This window comes from Gorilla gorilla, chromosome 7, assembly GCF_029281585.2.
Source record: "Gorilla gorilla gorilla isolate KB3781 chromosome 7, NHGRI_mGorGor1-v2.1_pri, whole genome shotgun sequence".
Classification (NCBI taxonomy): Eukaryota; Metazoa; Chordata; class Mammalia; order Primates; family Hominidae; genus Gorilla; species Gorilla gorilla.
Genome location: NC_073231.2, coordinates 15,952,687 through 15,967,366, shown reverse-complemented (window position 1 = coordinate 15,967,366; position 14,680 = coordinate 15,952,687). Strand labels below are relative to the sequence as shown.

General features: G+C 53.5%; 2 protein-coding genes across 2 annotated transcripts; both read right to left on the bottom strand.

Moving 5' to 3' along the window:
* Positions 1 to 1,967: 1,967 nt before the first annotated feature.
* On the bottom strand, positions 1,968 to 4,981 carry LOC129524360 (protein FAM90A15-like). Its single transcript, XM_055349745.2, has 4 exons — positions 4,859 to 4,981; positions 4,165 to 4,364; positions 3,598 to 3,706; positions 1,968 to 2,930 (listed from the first exon to the last, which is right to left on the bottom strand). The coding sequence occupies exons 1-4, from the start codon at positions 4,979 to 4,981 to the stop codon at positions 1,968 to 1,970; spliced, it is 1,395 nt and encodes a 464-aa protein (XP_055205720.2).
* A 4,637-nt stretch (positions 4,982 to 9,618) lies between these two features.
* Positions 9,619 to 12,632, bottom strand: LOC134759000 (protein FAM90A15-like). The gene is made up of 4 exons (XM_063708971.1): positions 12,510 to 12,632; positions 11,816 to 12,015; positions 11,249 to 11,357; positions 9,619 to 10,581 (listed from the first exon to the last, which is right to left on the bottom strand). Exons 1-4 carry the CDS (start codon positions 12,630 to 12,632, stop codon positions 9,619 to 9,621), a joined length of 1,395 nt encoding a protein of 464 aa, XP_063565041.1.
* Positions 12,633 to 14,680: the final 2,048 nt, after the last annotated feature.

Genomic DNA, 14,680 nt, shown 5'->3' with positions numbered 1-14,680 from the left:
GTTCATTCGCACATCCGGAATCCACTTCACGGGGGGCCGTCGCAACAGGAATCACACACTTGGCATCGGCGGTTGAGCCAAATGGGGACTCGTGGTGCAAGCAACGCTCCCCACGTGTTAGCGTGCGTGAGATTCGGTTGGCGGAATTTTACTAGGTGCGTGTTGGTAGAGTGGGGCTGAGGTTTTCTTGCTCCTGTGGATGTATACGAAGTCAAAGGTCCTGCCCAGCCCTGCGGTCCCCTCAGTCAACTCTGTTTCGGAGACGTAACGATTTGGATTGCCAACAAGTCAGGAAATGTTCAAGCCCTTGGATGTAGGGTAAAGAAAGAGAGATCAGACTCTCACTGTGTCTATGTAGAAGGGGAAGACATAAGAGACTCCATTTTGAAAAAGACCTGTATTTTAAACAATTGCTTTGCTGAGATGTTGATCATTTGTAGCTTTGCCGCAGCCCCTTTGACCCAACTTGGAGCTCACAAAAACCTGTGTTGTATAAAATCGAGGTTTAAGGGATCTAGGGCTGTGCAGGACGTGCTTTGTTAACCAAATGTTTACAAGCAGTGTACTTGGTAAAAGTCATTGCCATTCTCTAGTCTCAATAAACCAGGGGCGCAATGCACCGTGGAAAGCCACGGGGACCTCTGCCCTTAAAAGCAGGGTATTGTCCAAGGTTTCTCCCCATGTGACAGTCTGAAATATGGCCTCGTGGGATGGGAAAGACCTGACTGTCCCCCAGCCTGACACCCGTAATGGGTCTGTGCTGAGGTGGATTAGTCAAAGAGGAAAGCCTCTTGCAGTTCAGATGGAGGAAGGCCACTGTCTCCTGCTTGCCCCTGGGAACTGAATGTCTCGGTGTAAAGCCCGATCGTACATTTGTTCAACTGTGAGCTCGGAGAAAAGCTGCCGTGTGGCGGGAGGCGAGACATGTTGGCAGTAATGCTGCCTTGTTATTCTTTACTCCGCTGAGATGTTTGGGTGGAGAGAAACATAAATCTGGCCTACGTGCACGTCCAGGCATAGTACCTTCCCTTGAACTTAATAATGATATAGATTCTTTTGCTCACGTGTTTTTTTTTGTTGTTGTTGTTGACCTTCTCCTTATTATCACCCTGCTCTCCTACTACATTCCTTTTTGCTGAAATAATAAAAATCATAATCAATAAAAACTGAGGGAACTCAGAGGCCGGTGCCGGTGCAGGTCCTTGGTGTGCTGAGTGCCGGTCCCCTGGACCCACTGTTGTCTCCCTATACTTTGTCTCTGTGTCTTATTTCTTTTCTCCGTCTCTCATCCCACCTGACTAGAAACACCCACAGGGGTGGAGGGCCAGGCCACCCCTTCACTTGGAAAATCAGTTAAACACAGACACGGAATGAGAGTCAAAAGACAATATGTCATCTTTTTGAGAATTTTATTCACTTCAAAACAAATTAAACACACATATGTACAAAGGCATTCCAGAGCCCAGTTTTCGAGGCTGAGGAAAGACCCCGAGAGCGCTTTGCACAGCACGCTTCCCAGCGTCCGAAACACTGCTCTCAGGGCGGGGCACAGCGGAAGGGCTGCACCTCTCAGGGTTCCCTAACTTTTCCCTTATTCAGTCATCTAGAGAGCAAATACACAGTAATTCCCCAGTTTCCTGTTGACGTCCCAGCGGAAGTCTGACTCTTGTGCGTCACGCAGTTTCTCAGGCAACGAATCTCTGGCACGGAAGCTTTTCCTGGCGCGTTTCCGGAGAACCACGCGAACTACAACGTCCCTCACCAGAATTCAATGAGGCAGAGTCCCTGCACCTGCTCCCTGCACCTGCTCCCTGCCTGGCCCGGGCTCCCACATCCACAGAAGCGCCACAGCCGGGGAGCATCGGAGTCACCGCACAGAGTCTGCTCTCTGCTCCGCACTCCTCAGTCCCACAGTCCCCTCCAAGTCACGGGAGCTGGAGGCCAAGGAGCCCCTGCCACCTGCAGTCTCACTCCAGGTCAGAATCGCTGTCCTCTGAGGAGGAGGAAACCTGAAGGTCCTCATAGAGGACGCTCGGTGGGACACGAACACAGGGACCCTCAGACTTCTCTGACACATGAGGGCTCTGAGCGAGGAAGCCTCCCGGCTTCTCAGGAGAGGGAAATGAGGGGGCCGCCAGGAGGCTGGAGCTCCAGCGTCCGTTTTCCAGTCTCCGGAAGAGCACTCTGAGAGGCTGGGCCCCATCATGGCTGGCTGCTGGGTGATGGGACATGGTGCAGGCCTGGGCAGTAGGCAGGCAAGGTCTGCTCTGCGGAGGGTGCCGGTCGACGCTGGGCACCTGGGCCGGTGTCCTCCTGTCCATCTGGGGCGACGTACTTGGTCCAAGTTCGGTTGCGGCTGGCGGAGGTTGGAGATTCTCTGGGGCCCCCAGCTCACCTCCCTGGATGGCGCTTTCGGGGATCTGGAAGGGACCCAGTCTCGGTTTCTTGGGGAAGTTCAGGCAAGCCTGAATTGGAGCCTGGGCAGGTCTCTTGGCTCCTGGCCCGAAGCTGAGATTGGAGCCTAGGCCCAAGCTGTGTGTGGCGGCTGGCGGGCAGGGCTGTGAGGTCACCGCAGGACGTTTGTCTTGTGCCTGGGGTCTGATGGCCTGGAGCGGGCCGTGCGTTTTGGAGGCAGCCTGGGGAACTTCTCGGCAGCCACCCTCAGGGCTGCAGTGTGTCGGCTTCACCACGAGGAGAGGCTCGGGGCCCTGGTGCCTGACGGCAGGCTGAGGGATGTCGGCCGCAGCCCCTGTCTGTCTTTCCTTTGGTCCGAGACTTGAGGAGGAGCTCAGACTGGCTTTTCTGAGGGGAGACAGTGAAGCCAAGACGGAGCCCCTGCCAGACATTTCGGTAGCTGAGCGATCAGCGGGGACAGGGTCCACGCGCGGCCTCTTACTGGTTGTGTGGACCGGCATTGGCCCGCTTGCAACCTGAAAGAGAGGAAACAACACAGGTTAGAAGTAGTTCCTCAGCATGGAGCCAACGTGAAAATCAAGCACATCCAAAGACAAGGTGCACACGCCATGAAATTCTTAGTACAGTATCGACAGGCGGTCCTTGGAAGTAGGGACAGACCCTCCAGCTGAGTGCTGATCAGGACAAGACACATGAAAGATGCGCTCTCGAGCTATGTGTAGCTGATCTAAGCACACCATTGTTCAAAAGATCGCGTCTTGGGCATTAACTGGATCCAAGCGCCTCCACTCAGCCTTCCATGAAGTGGAACGGACTAATGCCCTTCCGAAGGCAGGTTGGTGGCTCAAGGGTACTCGGGACGTCTTCTCTGAACACGTGCATGTTCCTGGGTTTAGCCTTCTCCACGTTTGGGGCCTCTGAGGGACTAATTTCCTCATGCCGCTAGGAACATGTTGTTGGCAGGCTTGCCATAATTGGACAGAAAGGAAGCAACAGGAAATACGGCATCTTCAGATGCCTTCGCCTGCAATCAAATCGACCTGGAAGGATCGTGGAGTCCCTGACCCCAAGAAGGCAAGAAAGAGGGGTTCCCCGATTTCCTCCCGCAGACGGGAAGCTGAAAGGAAATCAAGCAGGGTGACCTAGAGGAGAAAAGGACCAGGGGCCCGGGGTGACACTCACCCTCAGATAATCAGAAGATTCCGTGGATCCTTTTCGATTCGGCAGCGGCTTCTCTGGAGCTTTCCCGGAAAATATGTGGAGGAGAGCCTTCCTCTGCGGGTCTTGTTGCCTGCAGAACGGAAAAAGGTCAGGCCGTGCCCCCTGGTTTTCCGCAGGAGACAGGGAGAACCCCGTCTGGGGCCCAGTCCCACTCCGTGTTTTGTGATACAGAAATGGACATCTGGTGCCCTTTCCGCCTCTGCACCTTCCCTCACGTGCCAACCTTCCCATCCTCCAGGTGGCCCTCTAGGCTTCCCAACTAAGGACTGTGATTTGGATTCCATCGCTTTTCCCTCTGTCGCGGGGAACCTGCACGAAGCGCCCCCGCCTCTCCCCGTCCCTGAATCTCCCAGAGCCAAAGGAGCTCCTGGGTGCGGAACCCCGGAGGACACGGAGCTGCGGCCTATTTCTCTGCAGCGTTCCTTCCCTGGCCCGGAGACGGAAAGGCACACGGTGTGCAGGTGCAGAGACACCATGTCCTTAGGAGGCAGTACCCTAAGGGTGGTGAAAACCCCTCCCACTGCTCACCTTGGTCTCTCTTCCTTCTCTCCCTTATCCTTGTTCAAGGGCCCCGGGTTGGCTTCAACCTGGGGCTTCCATGGTTTCAGGTTTTCCTTCCCTTCCTTTTTCCCCAAGGTCGCTGGAACCAGGGCTGCCTTCCAGCACTTCATGGGGCACCTGGTACTTCTGGCCGTGTGGCCAAAGGCCCCGCAGTTTTTGCACTTGAGCTGTGGGTGGAAAGGAAGTGATGTCAGTGAGTGAGCTGAAGCCACAGGCAGCGATCCCACGTCAACATTGGGACGGATTGTGAATTCAGAGCTGAATAAGGATTCCAAAGAGGGGACACCGGCATGGGGGCCGTTAAGTGCTGGGAGAGTTCGGATACGATGTTCCCTCCCAAAGCCCATGTGACGGAGGAACTCTGAAAGGAAGGACTCAAGGTTCCAAGGGGCACGATGGTGAACCCGATGTCAACAACGCAGCCAAACGTGGCTACACAGGACTCTAAGTAGAAAGAGAGGTTGCCCCCAAGAGTTTCTCAAGGGACCTATCGGGCTGGGGAGAAGGTCCCAAGCCACGCCCACCTTGGATGGGAAAAGCAACCTGGGTGGTGGTGACAGAACTCTTTGGAATCCAACCCAGTCTCCGAGGACCGTGTGACACCCCCTCCCCCCGTCCCCACCCCCACCCCGATACCCAAGAGATCCAGGGCTAGACTTACCCTGGGATCTTCTTCATCGGGCGGGGGAGCCCTTGGCCCAACTGGGGCCCTCCGCTGCTTCTGGAGGGTCTGGGCTCTCACCAGTCTGTTGGCCCAAGTTTTGGGGTCCCGACGTGCCATCATCTTCGTCTGCTGGGGGTTTTATGACCGCCTTTTTCAGGGGTTGACTGTTGGGTCACCTGAAACACACACAAACACACACATGTCGATGGTTAAGCACGTTGGATATTCACACACCCACAGGAAGCCACCTGCTAACGCCCTGCCTGTGTGGTCATGAGGAGACCTCACCACCAGTCTGTCAAATCTGTAGAACACAATGTGCTGTGTGCATCCTCGGATATTGTGTGTTCCTCTGCCATGACTACCTAGTCCAAGAGTAAACCTCACCTGCCACAGGGCCCGTGGCCTAGGTATGGGGAGTTGAGCTTTCAACCCCAAACAAACAACTGATTCTGGACACTGGACTTAGGTCTCTCACGATTCACTCCGGTAGAAGACACGGTGATTCTGTCTCCCTTGACGGACAGAATGATCGAAGACACAGGGCATGGCGTGTGCCACCCTTTGGCAGGTCTGTTTGAAGTCAGGGATAAGGGATGCTTCCTGTGACAACTTGAAACGCTACTCTTGCCATTTCATTAGGCCACTTCCAAACACAAATTCATAGAGAGAAGTTACCTTCCTCTCTACCACACTAGCAGGTGATGGTCTTTCCTGTTCTATCTTTTGGCTTTAGCTCCAGCCCCTCTTTATTTATTTTTTTGGTATTTTACGCATACCACACGAATTCATCTGAACTAACGGGGAAGAAGTGCCATATCGTATCGAGGTCTTACACGGCTGAAGGGCAAACCACCCTTTTTTCCAAAGTCCTTTTTCCATTTACCCAGCAATTCAGCATGCTGCAGTACATTTCTTTTCGCATTCCCATCTTGGTCTTATCCCACACGTGGAGACGGATATGTTTTCTCGTTTCCTGTTCCAAGAATTACTAGTAGCGAGAACACATCCTACCCCACCAGCAAGCCCCAGTGCGATCGGCATCTTTCGGCCTCCTTTGTCTCTTCCTCCCCCGCTCCACCATCCCTCAGGGATTGCGTGAAACAAACAATTGTTCAGTGAAACTAACCTGAAATTACACGTCTACTTTTTTTCCCCGGCTGGCGCTGAGATGGGCAGGTGCTGGAGCAGCCCCGCTGGAAGCGATGCAGCATCCAGGACGACGGAGGAAGGGGCGGAGAGGGACCTCTGCTTTCCAGGCTGCCTTTTATACTGCCTCCGGTCACCTGACGTGGAACGCACCCTAACCTAATCAGTTACCTGTACCTTAATTGCAATTAACTTAATCCAATTACATGACCTGGAAAGGTCTATTTGCACAGCCCACTCTAAGATCATGTCCACTGCTGACAGACATTCTAAAACCTACTTGTACAGCTGCAAGCTTTGAAGAATAGATGTTCCTCATCAGACATGTAACACTGGTGCCTGTACCCCTGTCTTCTTTTCCATCTTTTTTGTTTTTTTGTTTTGTTTTGTTTTAAAAAAATGTGGTAAAATAGACACCTTTTAATTGGACCACATTTTGTCTATCTCGACGTAGGCCTCAGTGTCATCAAGGAGACTCTCCTTGACATGCAGTCACGGCCATGATCCATCTTCAGAGCTTCTCTTTCTTCCCCAAGGTAAGTCTGTCAGCAGAGAACCGTGACCGCACCCTCATGTGTTTTCTCCCCCAGGAGGCGCTTGGAAACCACCGTGAATTGGACCGCACTGGGAAACACAGATGACGAAAGTCCACAACGCTTTGTCCTTCAGTGCCTGGCTCCTTTTTCAGCTCGTCTTGCGACTCCAGGCATTATGCCTGAAAAGTCTCCCGGACGCCTGTGAGGCTCTAATTCCCTGGGTCCCATTGCCATGTCTCTGGATTTGCGAAGATCCACCGCACCTTCTGTGGAACTCCCGTGTCGGTGAACTTTTGTGCCACGTCCCCTAATTCTGCCCATGGTCATCTGCACCTGCACGACTTAGGGTCCATGTTCCTTGGACGGGAAGAGACAGGCAGGAGTCGGAATGATGAACCAGCACACTGGGGCATTTTCTCATGTAGCCCAAGTGACCCCATGGTCTTCTCGAGCTTTGGAACCAGTCGCGTCCCCTTTGACACTGCACCCGGCTCCCAGTCTCTCAATCTTGCTGGCCCTCCGGCGATCTCCCGTTGGATGAATTGCTCCTGCTGAAACTCGAGTCCCCTTTGATTTGCGCTTCATTAATTATTCATGATTCAGGTTGGAAGGCCTGCTGACGACCCCCTGTGGCCGTTCTCTGAGCTTTCCTGTCACATCGTTTCCTTCCACGCTCTTTGGTTCCTTATGGTCCTGCTCCTTCTGCTGTCAGAGGAGCAGAGAGTTGATCTTATTGATTCTGGATACGGATACTTTCTAGGTGATCTGGATAATCAAGATAACGACCCTCAACAGCGGCGGAAAGGGAGCAGCCATTTGGTGTGTCTCAGAAAATCCCGCTCAGTTCCGAGGCCTCCTAGATGTGGAATCCTGCTCAGAGTTGTTCCCAGGTCAGAGAATGGAGAGAGCCTGTGCATGATGGGATATCCCTGCCTAGATCTTTTAGTGAGTCTCTACCTCAGCTACTCTTAGGATCAGGAGGAGAACCATGGTGTCAGACATCCGGAAAGAAGACGAGATGAATGTTTTACCTCTCAAGTACCCCCAAATGTGGGAGTTCACTTCAGCTGTGCTGGGGTCCATTTGGCCAGTGAAACTCTGCCTGGTTCATTCGCACATCCGGAAGCCACTTCACGGGGCGCCGTCGCAACTGGAACCACACACTTGGCATCGGCGGTTGAGCCAAATGGGGACTCGTGGTGCAAGCAACGCTCCCCACGTGTTAGCGTGCGTGAGATTCGGTTGGCGGAATTTTACTAGGTGCGTGTTGGTAGAGTGGGGCTGAGGTTTTCTTGCTCCTGTGGATGTATACGAAGTCAAAGGTCCTGCCCAGCCCTGCGGTCCCCTCAGTCAACTCTGTTTCGGAGACGTAACGATTTGGATTGCCAACAAGTCAAGAAATGTTCAAGCCCTTGGATGTAGGGTAAAGAAAGAGAGATCAGACTCTCACTGTGTCTATGTAGAAGGGGAAGACATAAGAGACTCCATTTTGAAAAAGACCTGTATTTTAAACAATTGCTTTGCTGAGATGTTGATCATTTGTAGCTTTGCCGCAGCCCCTTTGACCCAACTTGGAGCTCACAAAAACCTGTGTTGTATAAAATCGAGGTTTAAGGGATCTAGGGCTGTGCAGGACGTGCCTTGTTAACCAAATGTTTACAAGCAGTGTACTTGGTAAAAGTCATTGCCATTCTCTAGTCTCAATAAACCAGGGGCGCAATGCACCGTGGAAAGCCACGGGGACCTCTGCCCTTAAAAGCAGGGTATTGTCCAAGGTTTCTCCCCATGTGACAGTCTGAAATATGGCCTCGTGGGATGGGAAAGACCTGACTGTCCCCCAGCCTGACACCCGTAATGGGTCTGTGCTGAGGTGGATTAGTCAAAGAGGAAAGCCTCTTGCAGTTCAGATGGAGGAAGGCCACTGTCTCATGCTTGCCCCTGGGAACTGAATGTCTCGGTGTAAAGCCCGATCTTACATTTGTTCAACTCTGAGCTCGGAGAAAAGCTGCCCTGTGGCGGGAGGCGAGACATGTTGGCAGTAATGCTGCCTTGTTATTCTTTACTCCGCTGAGATGTTTGGGTGGAGAGAAACATAAATCTGGCCTACGTGCACGTCCAGGCATAGTACCTTCCCTTGAACTTAATAATGATATAGATTCTTTTGCTCACGTGTTTTTTTTTGTTGTTGTTGTTGACCTTCTCCTTATTATCACCCTGCTCTCCTACTACATTCCTTTTTGCTGAAATAATAAAAATCATAATCAATAAAAACTGAGGGAACTCAGAGGCCGGTGCCGGTGCAGGTCCTTGGTGTGCTGAGTGCCAGTCCCCTGGACCCACTGTTGTCTCCCTATACTTTGTCTCTGTGTCTTATTCCTTTTCTCCGTCTCTCATCCCACCCGACTAGAAACACCCACAGGGGTGGAGGGCCAGGCCACCCCTTCACTTGGAAAATCAGTTAAACACAGACACGGAATGAGAGTCAAAAGACAATATGTCATCTTTTTGAGAATTTTATTCACTTCAAAACAAATTAAACACACATATGTACAAAGGCATTCCAGAGCCCAGTTTTCGAGGCTGAGGAAAGACCCCGAGAGCGCTTTGCACAGCACGCTTCCCAGCGTCCGAAACACTGCTCTCAGGGCGGGGCACAGCGGAAGGGCTGCACCTCTCAGGGTTCCCTAACTTTTCCCTTATTCAGTCATCTAGAGAGCAAATACACAGTAATTCCCCAGTTTCCTGTTGACGTCCCAGCGGAAGTCTGTCTCTTGTGCGTCACGCAGTTTCTGAGGCAACGAATCTCTGGCACGGAAGCTTTCCCTGGCGCGTTTCCGGAGAACCACGCGAACTACAACGTCCCTCACCAGAATTCAATGAGGCAGAGTCCCTGCACCTGCTCCCTGCACCTGCTCCTTGCCTGGCCCGGGCTCCCACATCCACAGAAGCGCCACAGCCGGGGAGCATCGGAGTCACCGCACAGAGTCTGCTCTCTGCTCCGCACTCCTCAGTCCCACAGTCCCCTCCAAGTCACGGGAGCTGGAGGCCAAGGAGCCCCTGCCACCTGCAGTCTCACTCCAGGTCAGAATCGCTGTCCTCTGAGGAGGAGGAAACCTGAAGGTCCTCATAGAGGACGCTCGGTGGGACACGAACACAGGGACCCTCAGACTTCTCTGACACATGAGGGCTCTGAGCGAGGAAGCCTCCCGGCTTCTCAGGAGAGGGAAATGAGGGGGCCGCCAGGAGGCTGGAGCTCCAGCGTCCGTTTTCCAGTCTCTGGAAGAGAACTCTGAGAGGCTGGGCCCCATCATGGCTGGCCGCTGGGTGATGGGACATGGTGCAGGCCTGGGTAGTAGGCAGGCAAGGTCTGCTGTGCGGAGGCTGCCGGTCGACGCTGGGCACCTGGGCCGGTGTCCTCCTGTCCATCTGGGGCGACGTACTTGGTCCAAGTTCGGTTGCGGCTGGCGGAGGTTGGAGATTCTCCGGGGCCCCCAGCTCACCTCCCTGGATGGCGCTTTCGGGGATCTGGAAGGGACCCAGTCTCGGTTTCTTGGGGAAGTTCAGGCAAGCCTGAATCGGAGCCTGGGCAGGTCTCTTGGCTCCTGGCCCGAAGCTGAGATTGGAGCCTAGGCCCAAGCTGTGTGTGGCGGCTGGCGGGCAGGGCTGTGAGGTCACCGCAGGACGTTTGTCTTGTGCCTGGGTTCTGATGGCCTGGAGCGGGCCGTGCGTTTTGGAGGCAGCCTGGGGAACTTCTCGGCAGCCACCCTCAGGGCTGCAGTGTGTCGGCTTCACCACGAGGAGAGGCTCGGGGCCCTGGTGCCTGACGGCAGGCTGAGGGATGTCGGCCGCAGGCCCTGTCTGTCTTTCCTTTGGTCCGAGACTTGAGGAGGAGCTCAGACTGGCTTTTCTGAGGGGAGACAGTGAAGCCAAGACGGAGCCCCTGCCAGACATTTCGGTAGCTGAGCGATCAGCGGGGACAGGGTCCACGCGCGGCCTCTTACTGGTTGTGTGGACCGGCATTGGCCCGCTTGCAACCTGAAAGAGAGGAAACAACACAGGTTAGAAGTAGTTCCTCAGCATGGAGCCAACGTGAAAATCAAGCACATCCAAAGACAAGGTGCACACGCCATGAAATTCTTAGTACAGTATCGACAGGCGGTCCTTGGAAGTAGGGACAGACCCTCCAGCTGAGTGCTGATCAGGACAAGACACATGAAAGATGCGCTCTCGAGCTATGTGTAGCTGATCTAAGCACACCATTGTTCAAAAGATCGCGTCTTGGGCATTAACTGGATCCAAGCGCCTCCACTCAGCCTTCCATGAAGTGGAACGGACTAATGCCCTTCCGAAGGCAGGTTGGTGGCTCAAGGGTACTCGGGACGTCTTCTCTGAACACGTGCATGTTCCTGGGTTTAGCCTTCTCCACGTTTGGGGCCTCTGAGGGACTAATTTCCTCATGCCGCTAGGAACATGTTGTTGGCAGGCTTGCCATAATTGGACAGAAAGGAAGCAACAGGAAATACGGCATCTTCAGATGCCTTCGCCTGCAATCAAATCGACCTGGAAGGATCGTGGAGTCCCTGACCCCAAGAAGGCAAGAAAGAGGGGTTCCCCGATTTCCTCCCGCAGACGGGAAGCTGAAAGGAAATCAAGCAGGGTGACCTAGAGGAGAAAAGGACCAGGGGCCCGGGGTGACACTCACCCTCAGATAATCAGAAGATTCCGTGGATCCTTTTCGATTCGGCAGCGGCTTCTCTGGAGGTTTCCCGGAAAATATGTGGAGGAGAGCCTTCCTCTGCGGGTCTTGTTGCCTGCAGAACGGAAAAAGGTCAGGCCGTGCCCCCTGGTTTTCCGCAGGAGACAGGGAGAACCCCGTCTGGGGCCCAGTCCCACTCCGTGTTTTGTGATACAGAAATGGACATCTGGTGCCCTTTCCGCCTCTGCACCTTCCCTCACGTGCCAACCTTCCCATCCTCCAGGTGGCCCTCTAGGCTTCCCAACTAAGGACTGTGATTTGGATTCCATGGCTTTTCCCTCTGTCGCGGGGAACCTGCACGAAGCGCCCCCGCCTCTCCCCGTCCCTGAATCTCCCAGAGCCAAAGGAGCTCCTGGGTGCGGAACCCCGGAGGACACGGAGCTGCGGCCTATTTCTCTGCAGCGTTCCTTCCCTGGCCCGGAGACGGAAAGGCACACGGTGTGCAGGTGCAGAGACACCATGTCCTTAGGAGGCAGTACCCTAAGGGTGGTGAAAACCCCTCCCACTGCTCACCTTGGTCTCTCTTCCTTCTCTCCCTTATCCTTGTTCAAGGGCCCCGGGTTGGCTTCAACCTGGGGCTTCCATGGTTTCAGGTTTTCCTTCCCTTCCTTTTTCCCCAAGGTCGCTGGAACCAGGGCTGCCTTCCAGCACTTCATGGGGCACCTGGTACTTCTGGCCGTGTGGCCAAAGGCCCCGCAGTTTTTGCACTTGAGCTGTGGGTGGAAAGGAAGTGATGTCAGTGAGTGAGCTGAAGCCACAGGCAGCGATCCCACGTCAACATTGGGACGGATTGTGAATTCAGAGCTGAATAAGGATTCCAAAGAGGGGACACCGGCATGGGGGCCGTTAAGTGCTGGGAGAGTTCGGATACGATGTTCCCTCCCAAAGCCCATGTGACGGAGGAACTCTGAAAGGAAGGACTCAAGGTTCCAAGGGGCACGATGGTGAACCCGATGTCAACAACGCAGCCAAACGTGGCTACACAGGACTCTAAGTAGAAAGAGAGGTTGCCCCCAAGAGTTTCTCAAGGGACCTATCGGGCTGGGGAGAAGGTCCCAAGCCACGCCCACCTTGGATGGGAAAAGCAACCTGGGTGGTGGTGACAGAACTCTTTGGAATCCAACCCAGTCTCCGAGGACCGTGTGACACCCCCTCCCCCCGTCCCCACCCCCACCCCGATACCCAAGAGATCCAGGGCTAGACTTACCCTGGGATCTTCTTCATCGGGCGGGGGAGCCCTTGGCCCAACTGGGGCCCTCCGCTGCTTCTGGAGGGTCTGGGCTCTCACCAGTCTGTTGGCCCAAGTTTTGGGGTCCCGACGTGCCATCATCTTCGTCTGCTGGGGGTTTTATGACCGCCTTTTTCAGGGGTTGACTGTTGGGTCACCTGAAACACACACAAACACACACATGTCGATGGTTAAGCACGTTGGATATTCACACACCCACAGGAAGCCACCTGCTAACGCCCTGCCTGTGTGGTCATGAGGAGACCTCACCACCAGTCTGTCAAATCTGTAGAACACAATGTGCTGTGTGCATCCTCGGATATTGTGTGTTCCTCTGCCATGACTACCTAGTCCAAGAGTAAACCTCACCTGCCACAGGGCCCGTGGCCTAGGTATGGGGAGTTGAGCTTTCAACCCCAAACAAACAACTGATTCTGGACACTGGACTTAGGTCTCTCACGATTCACTCCGGTAGAAGACACGGTGATTCTGTCTCCCTTGACGGACAGAATGATCGAAGACACAGGGCATGGCGTGTGCCACCCTTTGGCAGGTCTGTTTGAAGTCAGGGATAAGGGATGCTTCCTGTGACAACTTGAAACGCTACTCTTGCCATTTCATTAGGCCACTTCCAAACACAAATTCATAGAGAGAAGTTACCTTCCTCTCTACCACACTAGCAGGTGATGGTCTTTCCTGTTCTATCTTTTGGCTTTAGCTCCAGCCCCTCTTTATTTATTTTTTTGGTATTTTACGCATACCACACGAATTCATCTGAACTAACGGGGAAGAAGTGCCATATCGTATCGAGGTCTTACACGGCTGAAGGGCAAACCACCCTTTTTTCCAAAGTCCTTTTTCCATTTACCCAGCAATTCAGCATGCTGCAGTACATTTCTTTTCGCATTCCCATCTTGGTCTTATCCCACACGTGGAGACGGATATGTTTTCTCGTTTCCTGTTCCAAGAATTACTAGTAGCGAGAACACATCCTACCCCACCAGCAAGCCCCAGTGCGATCGGCATCTTTCGGCCTCCTTTGTCTCTTCCTCCCCCGCTCCACCATCCCTCAGGGATTGCGTGAAACAAACAATTGTTCAGTGAAACTAACCTGAAATTACACGTCTACTTTTTTTCCCCGGCTGGCGCTGAGATGGGCAGGTGCTGGAGCAGCCCCGCTGGAAGCGATGCAGCATCCAGGACGACGGAGGAAGGGGCGGAGAGGGACCTCTGCTTTCCAGGCTGCCTTTTATACTGCCTCCGGTCACCTGACGTGGAACGCACCCTAACCTAATCAGTTACCTGTACCTTAATTGCAATTAACTTAATCCAATTACATGACCTGGAAAGGTCTATTTGCACAGCCCACTCTAAGATCATGTCCACTGCTGACAGACATTCTAAAACCTACTTGTACAGCTGCAAGCTTTGAAGAATAGATGTTCCTCATCAGACATGTAACACTGGTGCCTGTACCCCTGTCTTCTTTTCCATCTTTTTTGTTTTTTTGTTTTGTTTTGTTTTAAAAAAAATGTGGTAAAATAGACACCTTTTAATTGGACCACATTTTGTCTATCTCGACGTAGGCCTCAGTGTCATCAAGGAGACTCTCCTTGACATGCAGTCACGGCCATGATCCATCTTCAGAGCTTCTCTTTCTTCCCCAAGGTAAGTCTGTCAGCAGAGAACCGTGACCGCACCCTCATGTGTTTTCTCCCCCAGGAGGCGCTTGGAAACCACCGTGAATTGGACCGCACTGGGAAACACAGATGACGAAAGTCCACAACGCTTTGTCCTTCAGTGCCTGGCTCCTTTTTCAGCTCGTCTTGCGACTCCAGGCATTATGCCTGAAAAGTCTCCCGGACGCCTGTGAGGCTCTAATTCCCTGGGTCCCATTGCCATGTCTCTGGATTTGCGAAGATCCACCGCACCTTCTGTGGAACTCCCGTGTCGGTGAACTTTTGTGCCACGTCCCCTAATTCTGCCCATGGTCATCTGCACCTGCACGACTTAGGGTCCATGTTCCTTGGACGGGAAGAGACAGGCAGGAGTCGGAATGATGAACCAGCACACTGGGGCATTTTCTCATGTAGCCCAAGTGACCCCATGGTCTTCTCGAGCTTTGGAACCAGTCGCGTCCCCTTTGACAC

What these genes read in the sequence shown, in the direction of transcription:
- LOC129524360 (XM_055349745.2), bottom strand. Translation starts at nt 4,981, where the DNA reads ATGATGGCACGTCGGGACCCCAAAACTTGGGCCAACAGACTGGTGAGA. An exon ending in CCGATGAAGAAGATCCCAGG is followed by an intron (nt 4,365 to 4,858) that starts GTAAGTCTAGCC and finishes TTCCACCCACAG; the next exon opens with CTCAAGTGCAAAAACTGCGG. An exon ending in AATCTTCTGATTATCTGAGG is followed by an intron (nt 2,931 to 3,597) that starts GTGAGTGTCACC and finishes CCTCTCTTTCAG; the next exon opens with GTTGCAAGCGGGCCAATGCC.
- LOC134759000 (XM_063708971.1), bottom strand. Translation starts at nt 12,632, where the DNA reads ATGATGGCACGTCGGGACCCCAAAACTTGGGCCAACAGACTGGTGAGA. An exon ending in CCGATGAAGAAGATCCCAGG is followed by an intron (nt 12,016 to 12,509) that starts GTAAGTCTAGCC and finishes TTCCACCCACAG; the next exon opens with CTCAAGTGCAAAAACTGCGG. An exon ending in AATCTTCTGATTATCTGAGG is followed by an intron (nt 10,582 to 11,248) that starts GTGAGTGTCACC and finishes CCTCTCTTTCAG; the next exon opens with GTTGCAAGCGGGCCAATGCC.